This window comes from Myodes glareolus, chromosome 3 (assembly GCF_982192425.1).
Source record: "Myodes glareolus chromosome 3, mMyoGla1.1, whole genome shotgun sequence".
NCBI classification, from domain to species: domain Eukaryota; kingdom Metazoa; phylum Chordata; class Mammalia; order Rodentia; family Cricetidae; genus Myodes; species Myodes glareolus.
Genome location: NC_142028.1, coordinates 128,864,787 through 128,880,446, shown reverse-complemented (window position 1 = coordinate 128,880,446; position 15,660 = coordinate 128,864,787). Strand labels below are relative to the sequence as shown.

Here is a 15,660-nt window from a genome sequence, read left to right as displayed (position 1 = left end):
ACAGATATGCTTTCCTATAAGGTTTTTGACAAACTAGTAATTATGTACACAAAACACCTGTCTGGTGAGCACTTATGACTGCCTTTACAGAAGGGCTCTTCCTACTACTATCTATATGTTTAAATATGTCCAAGTTAAATATTTTTAGAGATTTATTTATTTGTATACAGTATTCTGCCTGCTTGTATGTCTGCAGGCCAGAAGAAAGCACCAGATCTTATTACAGATGGTTGTGAGCCACCATGTGGTTGCTGGAAATTGAATTCTGAACATCTAGAAGAGCAACCAGCCAGTCCTCTTAACCACTGAGCCCTCTCTCTGGTCCCCCAATTTAAATATTAGTGAGTAAGCTTTTCCTATCTGCTTAGTCAGCTGATTTTTTTAAAGGAGCATTTATATACCTTCCACCTTCTCATTTAAAAAGGTACAGAGGTCAGGTGCTGGGGGGTGGGGTCAGACTGTGAAATAGATAGAAATAAATAGCTAAAGCCATGGCAAGAGCTGGTGAGATGACTGTGCAGGTGAAGGTGGTTGACCCTCGGGACCCACGTGGTCACACACACACACACACACACACACGTTATAAAAATCTTTTTTTTTAAACCAAAGCAAAAAGTGATAAAAAAAAAAAAAGGAGGAGGAGGTTGTAATGGGGCAGCTGGATTTAAGAGATAACTTTGAGAAAGGGGACTAGGTCAGAGGTGATTTGGAGCCTGGTGACCTGGGAAGTGGAGGCGATGCTATTCTATCAGTCAGGAAAGAGAGGATGGATATAGTGATCTTAGATGGTGAATGGGGGGGGGGGGATAGGGAGCTGGAGGTGTTGACTCAGGTGTTGAAAAAATTCTGGAGTCTGTGGGGTAAATTTAGAGTATTGAAGAACCAAAGATGGGGCTTTTGGCACCTAAGAGTTAAAGAGGCAAGGAGGACAGAAGGAAGAGGATGGGAGTTGGAAATGCACTGAAGTTGGGAGAGAGGAGGAGGGAAGACAAGTTTTGATCATTCCCTGCAAGGGAATCAGATACAAACTGTATTTCACTCCAGCTTGAGAATGCTACATCGGTAGTTACAGGGGGTCCCACCTAGAAAAGAATGATTTGAACTCATAATGTAAATGTTGATTTTATTTGGAGCAAAAGGGACAATCAGAATAAGTAACTCAGAAAAACTGATGCTAAACACCCCCTTCTCTTCACACCATCTGCTTGAGAGAGTAATGATTGAAAGTGTCCGGCTGCACATTTCACTGGTACTTGCTGGATTTTGCTGTTGTTGCTGGGTTTGTTTCTTTGAGGCAGGACTTTATGTATTCCTGGTGGCCTCAGACTGCAGTATAGCTGAAGATAGCCTTAAAGTTCTGATCCTTCTGCCTCAGCCTCTCAAGTGCTGGAATTACATATGTGCATGGAGGTTTGAAGCCAGGACTAAGTGCATGCTAGGCAAGCACTCCACTAACTGAGCTTTCTAAAAGCAACAGTGTTAGCACTGCCATGAACTTTGTTGTTCTCTTGTTCCTAACTGAGGAAGACTCAACCAAGAAAACTGATTTTTTTCAAGATTTTACATTAACTTAAAAACTATTATTATTCATACAAAAATGTCAGATTTTACAAAATGTCCATTTCATGTTCATCCCCCTTGGGCTGGTGAAATACAGGCGTAAGTCTTCCATAGAACCTCTAGCACTGTGCCCATGTGACTTGTTATGCCTTAATTGGAACCTTTAAAACAGTGATGGAAGAAAGGCTAGCTGCATGGAGCCTGAACCCCTCCAGGACCTAGGATGCCGGTGCAAGCAGCCGGTACCCCAGACCCTACCCTCTGCCTTTCCTCCAACACCCAGGAAGTGATTTTCCCTCCCACCAGGAACCTAAGGACATCAGCAGGCCATTGGAAGGCTGGAATTTGGGTTTCATGGGCAGAACTTGGTAATCGATGGTGTTTTCAGCTCCTTCATTTCTCTGAACCTTCTCCTTGTGACCTTGGGACTTGTTTGTAGGCCACAATGCTGTAAGGATTTGCAAAAGAGGATTAGAAAAGGAGAGCTGGAATGAGGCAAAGGGGAGTGAGCAGCTTTGCTCCTCACCTGTGCCTGGGTCATCCCCCACTGCTCTTTCTCACCAATGGAGAGAAACTTTGTCTCCATAGTGCATCAGATGTTACCAAGTGAGTCCTAGGATAATGAACCTCTCCCTGTCTCCAGTAACACTGTGGACTAGACAGCTGTTTCATCTTCCTAGGGTCTCTTTGCCTCAGTCCTGCATTTAGTCACTAAGCAAATCTTTCTAGGGCAGTGGTTCTCAAACTTCCTAATGGGATCCTCTGATACAGGTCCTCATGTTGTCCCACAACTATAAAATTCCTTTTGTTGCTACTCCATAACTGTGGTTTTGCTTTTGCTATGAATTGTAATGTAAATATCTGATATGCAACCCTGAGGCCACAACCACAGGCTGAAAGCCCCTGTTCTAGACTACTTCTTAGTTGCTGAGCTCTGTACTGGACACAGTGGGCACACAGGGAGCCACACAGCTGTGGTCTCAGTCTTCCGCAAGCCTATAGTGCATAGGAATCATATTAAACAGATCACAGTTTGCTGTGAAGGAAAAATACAGAAGCTTAAACAAGACAATTTAGACCAACGTGGAGTGAGGAGTTTTTGTTTTCTCTTCTGCAAAATAGGGATAAATAATAGTTACCTCGAAGGAGTCTTTATGAATACAAAGATTTAAAGTGTTTACTAGTACTGTTTTTTTAAAAGTCTATGATGGAGATGGGATATGGATGGAGGTTGTGTGGAGGTTGGAGAAGATGAAATCATTCTCTTCTGGAGGTTTACACATTCCCAGTGTAGCACAGAGCACCTGTGTACGGTGGGGGGAGGTTTTGGAGCCACAGAGCCTCATGAAGCCTTCCTTAACACCCCCTGTTCATGTAAAGAAGGCAAGGAAGACAGGTTCCCATGGTAACTGTACTATGCTTTCCTTTGTTACAGGGACCACTCAGACCCCGCCCCCTCATTTATGGCCAGGCTGTTGGCAGTCCTGGCCTAAAGACCTCTCCTGGCATCAGGAAGGAGAATGCAGCAGTGGCTGGCCCAGCCTTCTGATGTCCGTGTCCTGCCCTGCTTTGGCACGCCTTCCTGGAACTGTCTGTGACTGGCATAGCCTTCCCTTCCCTTCTGTGGCTAGGACCCCACAGGTCTTTCCTCTTTTATATAATGACTGATAGCCCAAGAACCTGGCCACCTTTAGCTGGAAGAGATTTTCGGATTCTCATTGAGTGACCTCGGGACAAGGAAAAGTCATGGAAACATTGCTGTTACACCATGCGTGTTCGGTCTTAGTTGTACATTCAAAACAAGCTGTCGAGCTTTAAAGCAATGTCTATCCCAGGTTGTGTGAGTCCCAGCCTGTGGAGACGGGACCTGAGAGCAGTCATTTTCAAATCTTTCCTAGTCATGCAATGTGTAGAAATGTGTCTTTGTCTGCACGTGCTTCTCTACGGCTGAAGGCTGATGGAAGAAGCGCTTAACAGGTAGGTGCCTGGTCCACATGATCATCCAGTCAGCTGCTCACATGAACGTTTCCAGAGCCTCTGCCTGCTGGATGCAAGATCATGAAGATTCTGTGTGGCTAATTAAGATTTGGTGTAGAGCTGCAGGATGGTTCTGCAGGTAAGGATGTTTCCAGAGGACCTGAGTTTGGGTCCCTGCACCCATGTCGAGGGCCTTATGACAACCTCTAACTCTGGCTCCCTCTGGCTTCCAAGGGCATCTGAACACACATGAAATGTTTTCAAAACATTTGTTGCAGAGCTGGTAAGATGGCTTATCAGTTAAGGACACTTGCCACCAAGCCTGACAACCTGAGTTCACGTCCAGATCCTACATGGTATACGGAGAGGATGAACTTCAGCACACACGCGCTCATGCACACACACCCCTTTGCGATTCACACTTATTCGAGTGAAGCCAAATAACCCTGGCTTTTTTTCATCCTTCTGACTCCTGGACCACTGTCTGGCTATGGAGAAGCTAGCCTGTTCCTTCTCTGCTGGGTCATCTGCCTGTGCTTGCCTGGGGGTGAGTGTTCTTGTTTCACAAAGGTGAGGCCAGAAAGAGGTCAAGGAATTGTTGCCTAAGGCCTTATTGGGGAGCTCATACACATTAAGTCACGTAGTGGTCACTGAGTCCCTTCAAGGCACAGAGAAGAAAATGTCCTTGGAAGGGACAAAGGATCCAAACCAAAGATTTGGTCAGAATGGCTCCTGTGAGTTTCTGACAGAGCCTCCAACTGTAAGGAAGTATATAAATAAATAAACAAATAGTTTTATGAAATTGTCAGAAAGGAACCAAGTTTTTGGAACTGCCCTTCTTTGAGAAAGCGCTTATAATTGAAAAAAAAAAAAAGTCTGTGATTGATGTAAACACCAGGGCCCTAACCCACACAGTAGATAGTTTTGTCTTACCCAATTGGGACAATTGCCAAGAAGGAGAGAAAGGAAGACAGCACAAAACAGGTGCCCGTGAACTTGTCCAGAGTAAGCTGATAGATCTTGTTATATAGGGTGGACGTCACCACGCCAGTCAGAGCTAGGCACAGCTGCAATGTAACAAACACCTTTCCTGTGGAAGAAACAAAGATTATCAAGACATGGATTGTTGTCCTGTCTTGTTCCCCCTACCTGGTCCCTGGGGATCTCCAGAGGACCCCCCCATCACTCTCCTAAGGACTCCTTTTCAGTCCCCATGGCTCAATTTGGAGGGAATCCTGTCTCCATCTAGTTGGATCTTCCAGAAATATCTTTCCTTGACTCTGACTTGTAGTGATTAGCTTTGTAAACTTTTTCTATCCTTTCTCCATTCTTTTTGCCCTACATAGAAACCAGTACGTTCCCTATAAGTTTGAGGATGCTTCTAGAATGTGTGTGTGTGTGTGTGTGTGAAGGCTCTGGGATTACATTATATTATATTATATTATATTATATTATATTATATTATATTCCCACACCAGCATTTTATATGAGTGTTGGAGATCCAACCTCAGGACCTCACACAAGCACTTTATCAACTGAGCCATCTCCCCAGCCCTGCTTCTGAATCTTCTGTTTCTGAGAGTCATCTGTGACAACGAGCAGGACACCCTGGAGAGCCCTCTGCTCACCATAGGAAGAGTTCCTTATGAGTTTAGACATGGCAGATCGGATGGTCGTGATGGGGATAAGTGCAAACATCATGATGGCCCGAGCTGCAAGAGATCGGAAGGATACTTCCCATTTGAATCAGCTTTAACACAGGTCAGAACAAACAAAGTTCCCTTCCAGCACCCCCACCAGTCCCTGTGGTGTTGGCCCAGAAGCCCAGACTCTGAATCTCTGGCTCTTTCAGAAATGGTTCCCCACCTAGTTCAGCTGCCACACCTCGTTAAAGCCTTATTAACTAGCGGGGGATGGGGAGAGAAAGAAAAAGAAGGGAGGAGGAGGATGAAGAGATGGGTTGGGAAGGGCTGGAGAGATGGTCACTCTGTCCTCTGCACAAGGATTTTTTAACTGGGTCATTGCCATTTTGCTATCCTCCTTCTGAGGACTATGACCTGGAGTAGTTCCCTGATAACCATCTAGAATTTTTCTTTCCAAATTGTTAGTTATTCGGCACGTACAGCCTATGTAAGTTAACATGAAATAAGCCTTAAACTGTTCTTTCCTTACGCTAGTCACATATCAAATGCTCGATAGCTACACGTGGCTAGTGGACATTGTGTTGACAGGTGAGGCCACTATTACAGCTGGAGAAAGTTCTGTTACCGCGTGAGTTCTAGAGCTTTCTGCTCAGGGTTGTCTGACCTCTCTGTCATCCAGTGGAAACCTCAGTCCATGGTCTTGTGGGCATGTACTCCAATGGTTGTAGAGCCAATGGAGTTCCATTGGAGCTAATTATTAAGAAATTCTGTGCATTGTTTAAAAGCTCTTATCTGGCCATAGATGATTTAGGGAACATTTGTGTATTTTATCTATTTAAAGCTAGAAAGAGAGGACTGGGGAAGTAGCTTAGCAGGTAAAGGTGCTTCTACCAGATAACCTGAGTTCAATCCCTGAACCCACATGGTGTAATGAGAAAATACGCTCTGCCAAACCGTCCTCTGAGCATCGCAGGCACCTTATAGCATGCACACTGCCCACTCTGCTTACATAGATACAATTTTAAATGTACTAAAGTTACATGAACCCATCTCCACTTTAGGCTGCGCCATCCACTGACTACACCTTCTTGCCCCAGAGCATGGGCACCACTGTGGCAAGATCCAGTGAGCAATACAGGTAATACATACACAAAACAGACAAACCCATTCTTGTCTCCCCTGTACCTCCTGGACTCCTAGACCAACCCCTAACCTATGACACAGATTGCCTGCAGCGTCCAGCCTCCCTAAGCCCCAAACTTACCAATGTAGAACATGTATGTCTCCTTCACAAAGGCTAAGAGAAGGGCTCCAGACCCAAAGGAGACCATCCCAATTATGATCATCGTGGTGTCCGGGAAGTAGCGGGAGAAGATTAGAACACCCAAAAAGCTGGTGATGAAGATTATGTACCCAGAAGCCATCCCATAGCCCAGCTGCACTTGGTTCCAACTGAGAGGTTCCTTTAGCACAAAAAGGGCCATGACATCCACTGTGCCCACAACGGCCAGGTCATAGACGATGGCACCCACAAATAGCAGGGCGATGATGGTTCGGGAGGTCTTCCTTTTCCCAGGAGTCAGAGGGTTCCTGGATACATCCTGCTTGCCCAGTTCATCTGGATCCATGGTTCGATAGGTGCCCACCATGCCAGACACAGTATCTACGGTGGGGTATACCTTGTTGGACTTGGACACAGACTCAGGGACCTTCAGCACAAAAAGACTATAGAAAAGAGCAAAAGCCGCACAGCCCACGCTACAGGAGGTTAACAGAAGGCCTTGAGCAGAGTGCCCAACTATTTGTTTGAAGAGATGGCCCGAGGCCATGCTCCCACAGAACCCAGCCAAGCCCAGGACTAAATCGATGAGGATGAGGCGCAAGGAGCGGTGGCCTTCAGCGCAGCCTAGGGATCCCAGTGCCATGACCCCGGACCAATAAGCAGAGAAGCCCCCGCAAAGCCCACTGAGCGCCACTGCTCCGTACAACACCTCCACCGGCCAGTTCAGCATCACTTTGAGGAGGAGTCCAGTGCGGCACAAGAGGAAACCCAGAGCTGCGGTGCAGATAGAGATCTTGCGATGGTAGCGGTCACTGAGCCAGCCCAACCCGTAGGCAGACAGCAGCGGTGTCAGACCCACCACGAGGTTGTAAATGATGTAGAAATTGGAGATGGCCTTCTGCTGTTGGTCCTCCTGATGCCCCCTGATCGACTGGCTGGCACTGTGGTTGGAAGAGCCTCCAGTCTCAGATGAGAAGGATTCCTTCACTACTAAGAGTAGTCCTGCATCGTAGAGGGAGCCGGCCACCTGGGTTGAGGCCACCACAGGTTCTATCCAAGTCCTCACCTGGAAGCCAGAGAGCCGGCTTCCCCACGGACAGGTGACCCCGGGACCCATGTAACCTGTGCTGCGACAGGGTTTGCTGTCTGCAGGGAGCTGATCCCAAATCTGACTGCTTTACAGAGGGTCGGGGCTCCGTCCCTGAGCGCTTGGGAGAAGCCTGGGGCGGCTCCTGTGACAGCAGCTGATTTAATGGCCAAGGGACCAACCTAACTGTGGCCCCTCCTCCCCAGGTCAGAAAAAGCAGCGCCCCGCCCCCACCTCCACCTGGGTCTGGCTGAGCAGGCTGGAGACAGCCCAGGGAAGCCAGAGCACGGGGAGCCTCAGCTCCCTCCCCACACTTTTCAGAGCTGGCCACAGGACCTGCGTTAGCTGAGGACCAAAGGTGCTGAAACTGAGCTGAGAAAGCTCTGGGATCCGCCCAGGGAGCGTTTCCAAATTCTTCCTTCTTTGGAGGCAGGTTTGGGTAGGGGTCTGATGGCTTGACTTTTGCTTGCTGTAACTCTGAGGTGTCAAATTTTCTTTGTCAAAAGTAAGAGGACACATGCCTTTAATCTCAGCATTCAGGAGGCAAAGACAGGCAGATTTCTGTGAGTTTGAGGCCAGCCTAGTCTACAAAGTGAGTTTCCAGGGCAGGATCCAAAGCTACAGAGAAACCCTGTCATGAAAACAAAACAAAACAAAAAAAGAACAAAAAAAAAAAAAAAAAAGTAAGAGGAACCTTGGAGTGCACAAAGCTCTGGGTTCTAATGCCTGTGCCATGTAAACCAGGAATGCCTGTAATTCCAGAACTCAAAAAAGTGGATGCAGAAGGATCAGAAATTCAAGATCATTCTCAGCTACATAGAGAGTTGGCTACAAGAGACTCTGTCTCAAAATAAACAAATAGAAAGAAAGAAAGAAAGAAAGGAAGGAAGGAAGGAAGGAAGGAAGGAAGAAAGAAAGGAAGGAAGAAAAAAGAAAAGATGGTTCAGCAGGGAAAGGCCCTGCTACCAAGCCTCATGGCCATCATTCAAACCCTGGGACCCACACCATAGAAGGAGAGAACCACTCAGAAATCTGTCTCTGACCTTCACACACATACTGTAGTAGAGAAACACACACACAAACGCACACACATATTAAGCCTGTTAATTAAAAAAATAAGAAACAATAAGGGCCTATGTTGTAAGAAGCTACTAGCACAGACTTTCAAAGAAGTTAACTCAACAGCAGCTCCTTTGGACCAAAGGCCTCTCAGAGAAGTGTCTACTTCATGCACCTGTACTGATGGGCCTTCCTGTTGGGCTCCAGCCTCAGCTCTCAGTCCCAGATGTCCCTCCAGCATAAAACTGGACTCTGGTAGAGTGTGGTGGAGCTCACTGGAGACAGCAGGTTCTTCTGAGTAAAGACAGGAGCAGAGACCCTTATTGCTCCCTCATGGTTGCTCTTCCTGCCTCATGGCCTCAATCCTTTCTAGCCTGGGCTAAGATTTCCGCTCCCCAGACCCCTTGCTTTCTCTTTCAAGCATATGCCTCTGGACTGAGAATCAGGGGGATACAGGATTCAAAATACACCAAGAAGTCAGATGGCCTTTCTCTTCCACACAGATAGTTAGAAATCACCCAGTCTCTGTTCTTGTCTCTCCACCTTCAACCCTGACTCAGTAATGCTAACATGACTGGCAACAATTCAAAGTTACAAAAAGGACACACAGACTTTTTAGACTGCCTGGGAGTCTAAAAAGCCAGATGGATGGATAATGTGCTTCTGCAGTAGTAGGGATTAGATTCCAGGTAGTGCTTGTTAATTGTGTGCCCCTCTGGTAGTCTTTGTCACCACTCAGTCCCTTCTTTGTGACTTCTGCAAAGAGAAAGATATACCCAGTCCTCTCTTGTGAGATGTACCTGTGAATCTGGCTCACCAGCTTGTCTAAGTTCCCACACACATACACACCTCGCCCTGTTTTCACCAACCCATACCTGACTCTCCTACTCCATTCCTAACATATTTTTCCAAGGCTTCAGGAAGCAGCCCAGCAACCTGCTCTCTTGCATGGCAGAAACTCTAGGGGTGGTTATGAGAGCTCTGCAGTCAGTGATGGTACAACCAGAAGGACTGCTTATCTGATCAAAGGAGTCTGTTCTTGGTGCTGAAGACAAGAGGAGGCAGCCTTGCCCAATCTCTGGCAGACTTCATGGGTTCTCAACTCCTTCCATCTTCAATGTAAAGCGCCTCTGAGAGATTCACATCAGACCTAGGAGAAGCTGGATGCCAGCGGCCTTGGGGTTCAACAGGCTTGTGGACTGAATCTTCTGCTCTGGAAATGATCTAGTCTCAGGTCCAATGATGTCTGTCCCGTTTTAGACTACTGTGGGTTGGTTTATATTCTCACCATGTCTCTACTCTCCTCTTCCTCTCTGAATGTTGAGTCCAACTGAAGTTGTGCCTGGCCAACTTAAGTGACCCAGGCTCCCAGCAAGTTGAGCCTCAACTCTCTGTCACATCAAGATTTAATATCTTTCACAAGCTTTCTTAATTTCCTTGTGTTCAGATATTATGGGAAAGGTTTCCCTCCACTCCTAAAGTACTAGCAATAAACTGAGTACCACTGCCTTGCATATCAGGAATCTAATCTGTAGCTCATAACTGGCTTCATGAAAAAGGTTAAATTTCTTATCTCTACATGACTAAAGGTAGACTATGGTCCACAGTCTCATGTCGCCCCAGCCATCCTCACCAAGGAAGACCTTAAAATTCTAGATCTCCTGCTCTACTCTCGATGGAATTACAGGGAACATGCTGGGTTCGTGGGGGACTGAGGATGGAACACAGAGCTTTGTGCATGCAAGACAAACACTCTACCAACTGAACAACACACTCAGCCCTATCCTAATCCACAAAAGGTGGCATCTATCATTAATTGAACTCTTACCACGCAGTAAGCAGATTATATTATTGAATTCTGTTAATTGTTTCAGAAAGTCTATGGGCTGAAATAGAGATGTTGAAATAGTTTGTCCAAACTCACACAGAAAGCCGGCAGTTCGCACCAGGCAGCCTTTGAAAGCCTATGGCTGTGGAGAGAATGCTGCAATCCATTTGAAGATGCCCTCTCAACAACAAGAAGATGGAGCTACAGAGACACCACCATTGCCAACAGAGGAATTCCTATTGCTCAGTGAAGGATTGCAGAAATAAAAAAGAGGTGTGGTCAAAAGCTCCCTAACTGAAGTCACATCACAGGCACTTTACAGTAAAATGGAAAATAATTTTCTTACCTTAATAAATGGCCCCAAATTTATTTTTACAAAGGAACAGAGAAGAGAGAACCTTCTCCCTCAAGTTGTCTACTGACTTCCATGAACTTGCTGTAGCATGAGCACACACACACACACGCACACAGTAAATCTTTAAAAGGTATCTAGTTTATAGGAAAAATATAAAATGAAATTTCTTTTAACCTTTTAAGCAACATATATAAGAATTAACATGCTCTCTTTTTAAAAGTGCCCCTCAGTTTCTGTTCCCCCTTTTTTATCTCTTGACAATTCCATACATGTATATGCTGTGTTTTAGAGTTTTCAAGTTGCCCATGTTTCAGTAAATGGGATCCATTCCTGCTCATGCCAGCAACCATAATTAAACTCAGGAGGTCAAAATAAACTAATTTGGAGATTTCAAACCGTGTACTGTTTCATCTGGGATCATATTGACACCTTCACCTTCTCATGAACGACCAGTGTAAGAAGAATCTTGCTCTGTCATCTGATGGAGAAATTCTTCTGATTCCCATATGAATTGTCACAAAGCTGAGCAGGGACCACGGAGAAGGGAGATGCAGAGAAGTCACACATCTTTCATAGGTAGGATGATGCATGGGGCGGGAGCTGACTTTTACAGGCTACAGGACTAAGGGGCTGAAACATTCGACCTGGACCTGGAGTAATAGAAACCCTCCTCCCAAGTGTAGTGGTGCTCACTTTTAATCCCAGCACTAGGGAGGCATAGGTAGGCAGACCTCTGTGAGTACAAGGCCAGCCTGATATCAGGGCAGACAGGGCTGTTATACAGAGAAACCCTATCTTGAAAATCAAAGATCAAAAAACAAGAACTAAACCAAACCAAGTCAAAACAACCCCACAAACAAAGAAGCAAACAAAAAACAAAAAAAGGAAGGAAGGAAGAAAAGAAAACAAAAGAAAAGAAAAGCCCTCAGAGCTGATATGTAAAACAGGATGTTCTTATTACTAGTGCTTTTGGGGCTGAGGTAAGGCTTTCTACCCCCAAAAAAATGAAAATAAGGAAATAAGATATCCTGTGAATCATAAATACATAATAATCAGGCCTGTGAGACACATCAGCTGGTAAGGATGCTTCCCAAGCCTGGTGTGATGGATGGAGAAACTAACTCCACAACTTGTCTCTGACCTCCTCTTCCACACTGTGGCACGTACACACTCAATGTATTAAAATGTAAATATATATATCGCCACAAAGAAAGATATGCAAACTCACCCAAGAAGACAGGCAGTGAGAATCCAAGTGTAACAGGGATTTAACCACTGTTTTGTTGGAGTGCGGTCTCATCGCTTGGGCCAGTAGATACCCGATGGATGACTAAGAATAAGGATAGAAACTTGGCATCTGGCCATTCATGGTCCCTCTGGCCACTTTAAACTTTAGGTCAGATTCCTGCTCAACTCTGTATTTAAGAACTGCTCACCTAAAACTGATAGTCCCCCCAACCCCCCAGGTGAGGCTAAAGATGCTAAGAGTAACTAAAATACTGTTAATACTTGAAGGGCTATAATAGTCAACAAATTGTCCACCACCAACTTTTTATATATGTGATTTTGTTTTTTGTTAATTCTTTGAGAATTTCATACATACTGCAATATATTCTGATCATATTTACTCCTGATTCCTCCCACTTACACCCAACCCTCATCTCCTGCTAACTTGGTGTCCTCTCTTTTTTTAGATTTATTTTTAACTATGTATATGTGTTTGTGCCTGTTGGGACACATGCACTTCAGTACAGATGCCTGAGGAGCCCAGAGGTGTTGGAGCCTCTAGAACTGGCATTACAGGTGATTGTGAAATCTGACTATTGATGCAAGAAACAAAATGTGGGTCCTCTACAAAAGCAATATTTGCTCCAAACTTCTGATCAATCTTCCCATTCCACGCTCACCTTTTTTATAACCCACCAAGCCCAATTTGGGCTACTCATATACTCATTCATGTGGAGCCATCTGCTGGAACATGGTCAGCCTACCAGGAAACACATTCTTAAAGAAAACTAGTTGGTCCTCTCCCCTCCCCCAGCTGTCAATATCTCCAGTTTGTGAGCCTTTTTCCTTGCACGCTCATGTTAGCTAACTTGATCTTGTACAGACACCACAGTTGCTTTGACTGCATGGTCCTGTCTTGTCCAAAAAAAAAAAAAAGAAAAAAAGAAAAAATACTGTTTCACTATGGTTCTCCCCAAACCTACTTCTATTATTTTCTGAAATAAATTCTGTCAAATAAGCATACTATGAAACTCCTCCTTTCTAGATTAGAATCTCTGTACATGTAGATTAGTGCAGCTCCCAGACCTCATCAGACATGCTTCTTAGTGAAGAGGATGTAGCTAATGCAGAAATTCACAGCTAGTCAAATGCAGAGATAAGGACCTGTGGAGCTACATATGGGACTTCTGGATCACAGGCTGTCCCCTGAACCCCAGATTCTGAGACCAGCGTGGAAGAGATGGCAGAAAGATTGTAGCTTCTAGCTTTAAACTGTGCTGTTCCAGACCACTGAGGGAACATCTAGAACTTTCCAGTCGTTGTCTTAACCCTGAAAGGAGATACAGTGGTTGACCTAACTGTCTTGCTCTTTTCCTGAGTCTTTTTTTTTTTTTGCAGTTACTGTGGGTTCCAAGTCTGACCATAAACGTCTTGCAGTAAGAGTCAAAGCTCCTCTGTAGGCAGTAGCTTTCTTGTCATCAACCAGGCTTCTCACGACACTCCCGAGATAACGATCCCCCAAACAACAGGCAAGCCTAGGATGCTAGTCCCTATATGCTAAACAAATTTATTTTCTACTTCTGCTCCTCCTACTACTATGACTTCTTTGGTCATTCAGGCAAGTGGCTGAGCCTGGTCAGTTGGGACCCCCCAAATCAGGTTGCTGCCTTGTGACCCTAAGAACACAGTACTTTTCTCTCAAGTGTTTTCCAGTGGTTGGGCTGTCACTACATTAAGGACACAGCTCAAGTCCCTCTGTTTGATCACAAACAATCCTCCAGTTACAATGATTTTTACTGCCATTATATTGTTGCGAGGAAGAAAATATGCTAGTTACTTGGACTCTCCAAGTCATTCTACCTTATAAGTTAATAAGTGAACATTTGTTGTAGGGAGCATGGGCCCTTTGGTTGTCCCAGCCACCCAGCTAGCTTAACCCCCAAAATAATCACACAGAAACTGTATTCATTTAAACACTGCCTGGCCCATTATTTTTAGCCTCTTATTGGCTAACTCTCACATCTTGTTTTAGCCCATTTTTAATAATCTGTGTTCACCATAAGGTCATGGCTGGGAAAGATTTAGCATGTCTGATCTGGCAGCTCTGTGGCGGCTCTCTCTCTCTCTCTCTCTCTCTTCTTCCCAACATTCTGTTCTGTCTACTCTGCCTACCTAAGTGCTGCCCTATCAAAAGGCCAAAGCAGTTTCTTTATTCAACCAATGAATGCAACACATAGACAGACGAACTTTCTACACCATTTTTGTTTATTTTTTAATTTCTTATTTATTTTATTTTATTTTTGAGATTTTCAAGACATGTTTTCTCTGTAGTTTTTTGAATCTGTCCTGGAACTAGCTCTTGTGGACCAGGATGGCCTTGAACTCACAGAGATCCACCTACCTCTGCCTCCCAAGTGCTGGGATTAAAGGCATGTGCCACCACCGCCCACCTAAGTGCTGCCCTATCAAAAGGCCAAGACAGTTTCTTTATTCAACCAATGAAGGTAACACATAGACAGAAGAACCTCCTACACCAAACATTGTGGTCTATCTGCCTTTTTCTCCTTTTCTTTTCTGTTTTGAGACAGAATGTCATGTGGCCTATCCTGATCTAAACTTCCTATGTAGCCAAGGATAGCCTTGAACTTCTGATCCTCCTACCTTCTCCCCTCAAGTGCTGGGATTACAGGTTTCATGGTGTAAGTCACCCTGCCTGTTTATGTGGTACTGGAGACTGAACTTAGGGCTTCCAGCAAGCTAGGCAGGCCCTCTACCAACTAAGCCCTAGTTTCAGCTCTCTGTCTACTCTCCCACTGTAGGTGATACAGGTGTCTATCTAGGAAATGCCTTCCCTCTTGTGGTTCTGATGAAATGTGACCTTTTTTTTATTTTGCTGGGTTGAGAGTTAGCTCCTGGCTCAAGTAAATTCATGAATATAGTGAATACACCCATGCAACCTCTTGGGCAACTGATGCATTGGTCTTTCCACCCTGAGATGGCATCCTACTAATAATAATGTTACCCAATTTTATAGATGAGGAAACTGTGATTTTCAAAGGTCACATGAAGCCAGGACCTAGGTTCATGTGGTTTTAGAGTCTATGCCATTTTTACACTGCATTTGAGATAATCAAGAAGAGATACATTTTTAAAAGTCATTTCATTGTTGAACATTTTTAATAATGTGAACTTATTTTATTTTAATATATTGTCAAACCAATGTGGTTCATTTGTTTATTCATGAATCATACATACATATACACATACATACATACATAAATCCACTTGTCCATCCATTCATCCACTCAACAATCCATCCTTTACAAACATTCAGTATATTGCCCAATAGAAGGTACAAAGAAGGCAAAGTCTTGCCTTTAAGGATCTTTCAGCCTAAAGAGTTATAAAATACTTGTAGGGTTAACAAGACGGCTTAGCAGGTAAATGCACTTGCCATCACGTCTGATAACCTAGTTCAATCACAGCACCCAAATATTGGTAACTCCTTAGAACCAATTTCCACAAGGCCCACATGTGTGCTGTAGTATATATGCATACTGTTAGGGTCCAGGCCTGAAATAAATCATTTCTCATACCAGAGAGGAGGCGTGAGAATAAATGAAAACACAATTCACAAGAGAG

The 15,660-nt window shown here is 44.7% G+C and overlaps 2 protein-coding genes across 3 annotated transcripts in view; one reads left to right on the top strand and one right to left on the bottom strand.

The window, feature by feature from the left end:
- Snx30 (sorting nexin family member 30) overlaps positions 1 to 11,186 on the top strand; it is a 129,283-nt gene extending 118,097 nt beyond the window's left edge. Inside the window, exons 9-10 of one of the 2 annotated variants that reach the window (XR_015737592.1) lie at positions 2,996 to 5,298; positions 6,242 to 11,186. Coding sequence is in view for 1 of the 2 variants with exons in the window: in XM_087904978.1 (XP_087761104.1) it covers positions 2,996 to 3,109 (114 nt within the window). In the remaining variant the exon portion in view is untranslated. Of the gene's footprint in view, positions 1 to 2,995 lie in introns of both variants that reach the window. The other variant, XM_087904978.1, reaches the window with a different exon arrangement.
- On the bottom strand, positions 1,107 to 7,579 carry Slc46a2 (solute carrier family 46 member 2). The gene is made up of 4 exons (XM_048459343.3): positions 6,445 to 7,579; positions 5,166 to 5,249; positions 4,471 to 4,627; positions 1,107 to 2,008 (listed from the first exon to the last, which is right to left on the bottom strand). The coding sequence occupies exons 1-4, from the start codon at positions 7,577 to 7,579 to the stop codon at positions 1,954 to 1,956; spliced, it is 1,431 nt and encodes a 476-aa protein (XP_048315300.2). The 3' UTR covers positions 1,107 to 1,953.
- Positions 11,187 to 15,660: the final 4,474 nt, after the last annotated feature.

Excerpts from the sequence above, each read along its gene's own strand:
- Slc46a2 (XM_048459343.3), bottom strand. The coding sequence starts at position 7,579 with ATGGGTCCCGGGGTCACCTGTCCGTGGGGAAGCCGGCTCTCTGGCTTC. Across the intron at positions 5,250-6,444 it reads GACATACATGTTCTACATTG|CTCGGGCCATCATGATGTTT; the intron begins GTAAGTTTGGGG and ends GATCTCTTGCAG. Across the intron at positions 2,009-4,470 it reads TTGGCAATTGTCCCAATTGG|CATTGTGGCCTACAAACAAG; the intron begins GTAAGACAAAAC and ends AAATCCTTACAG.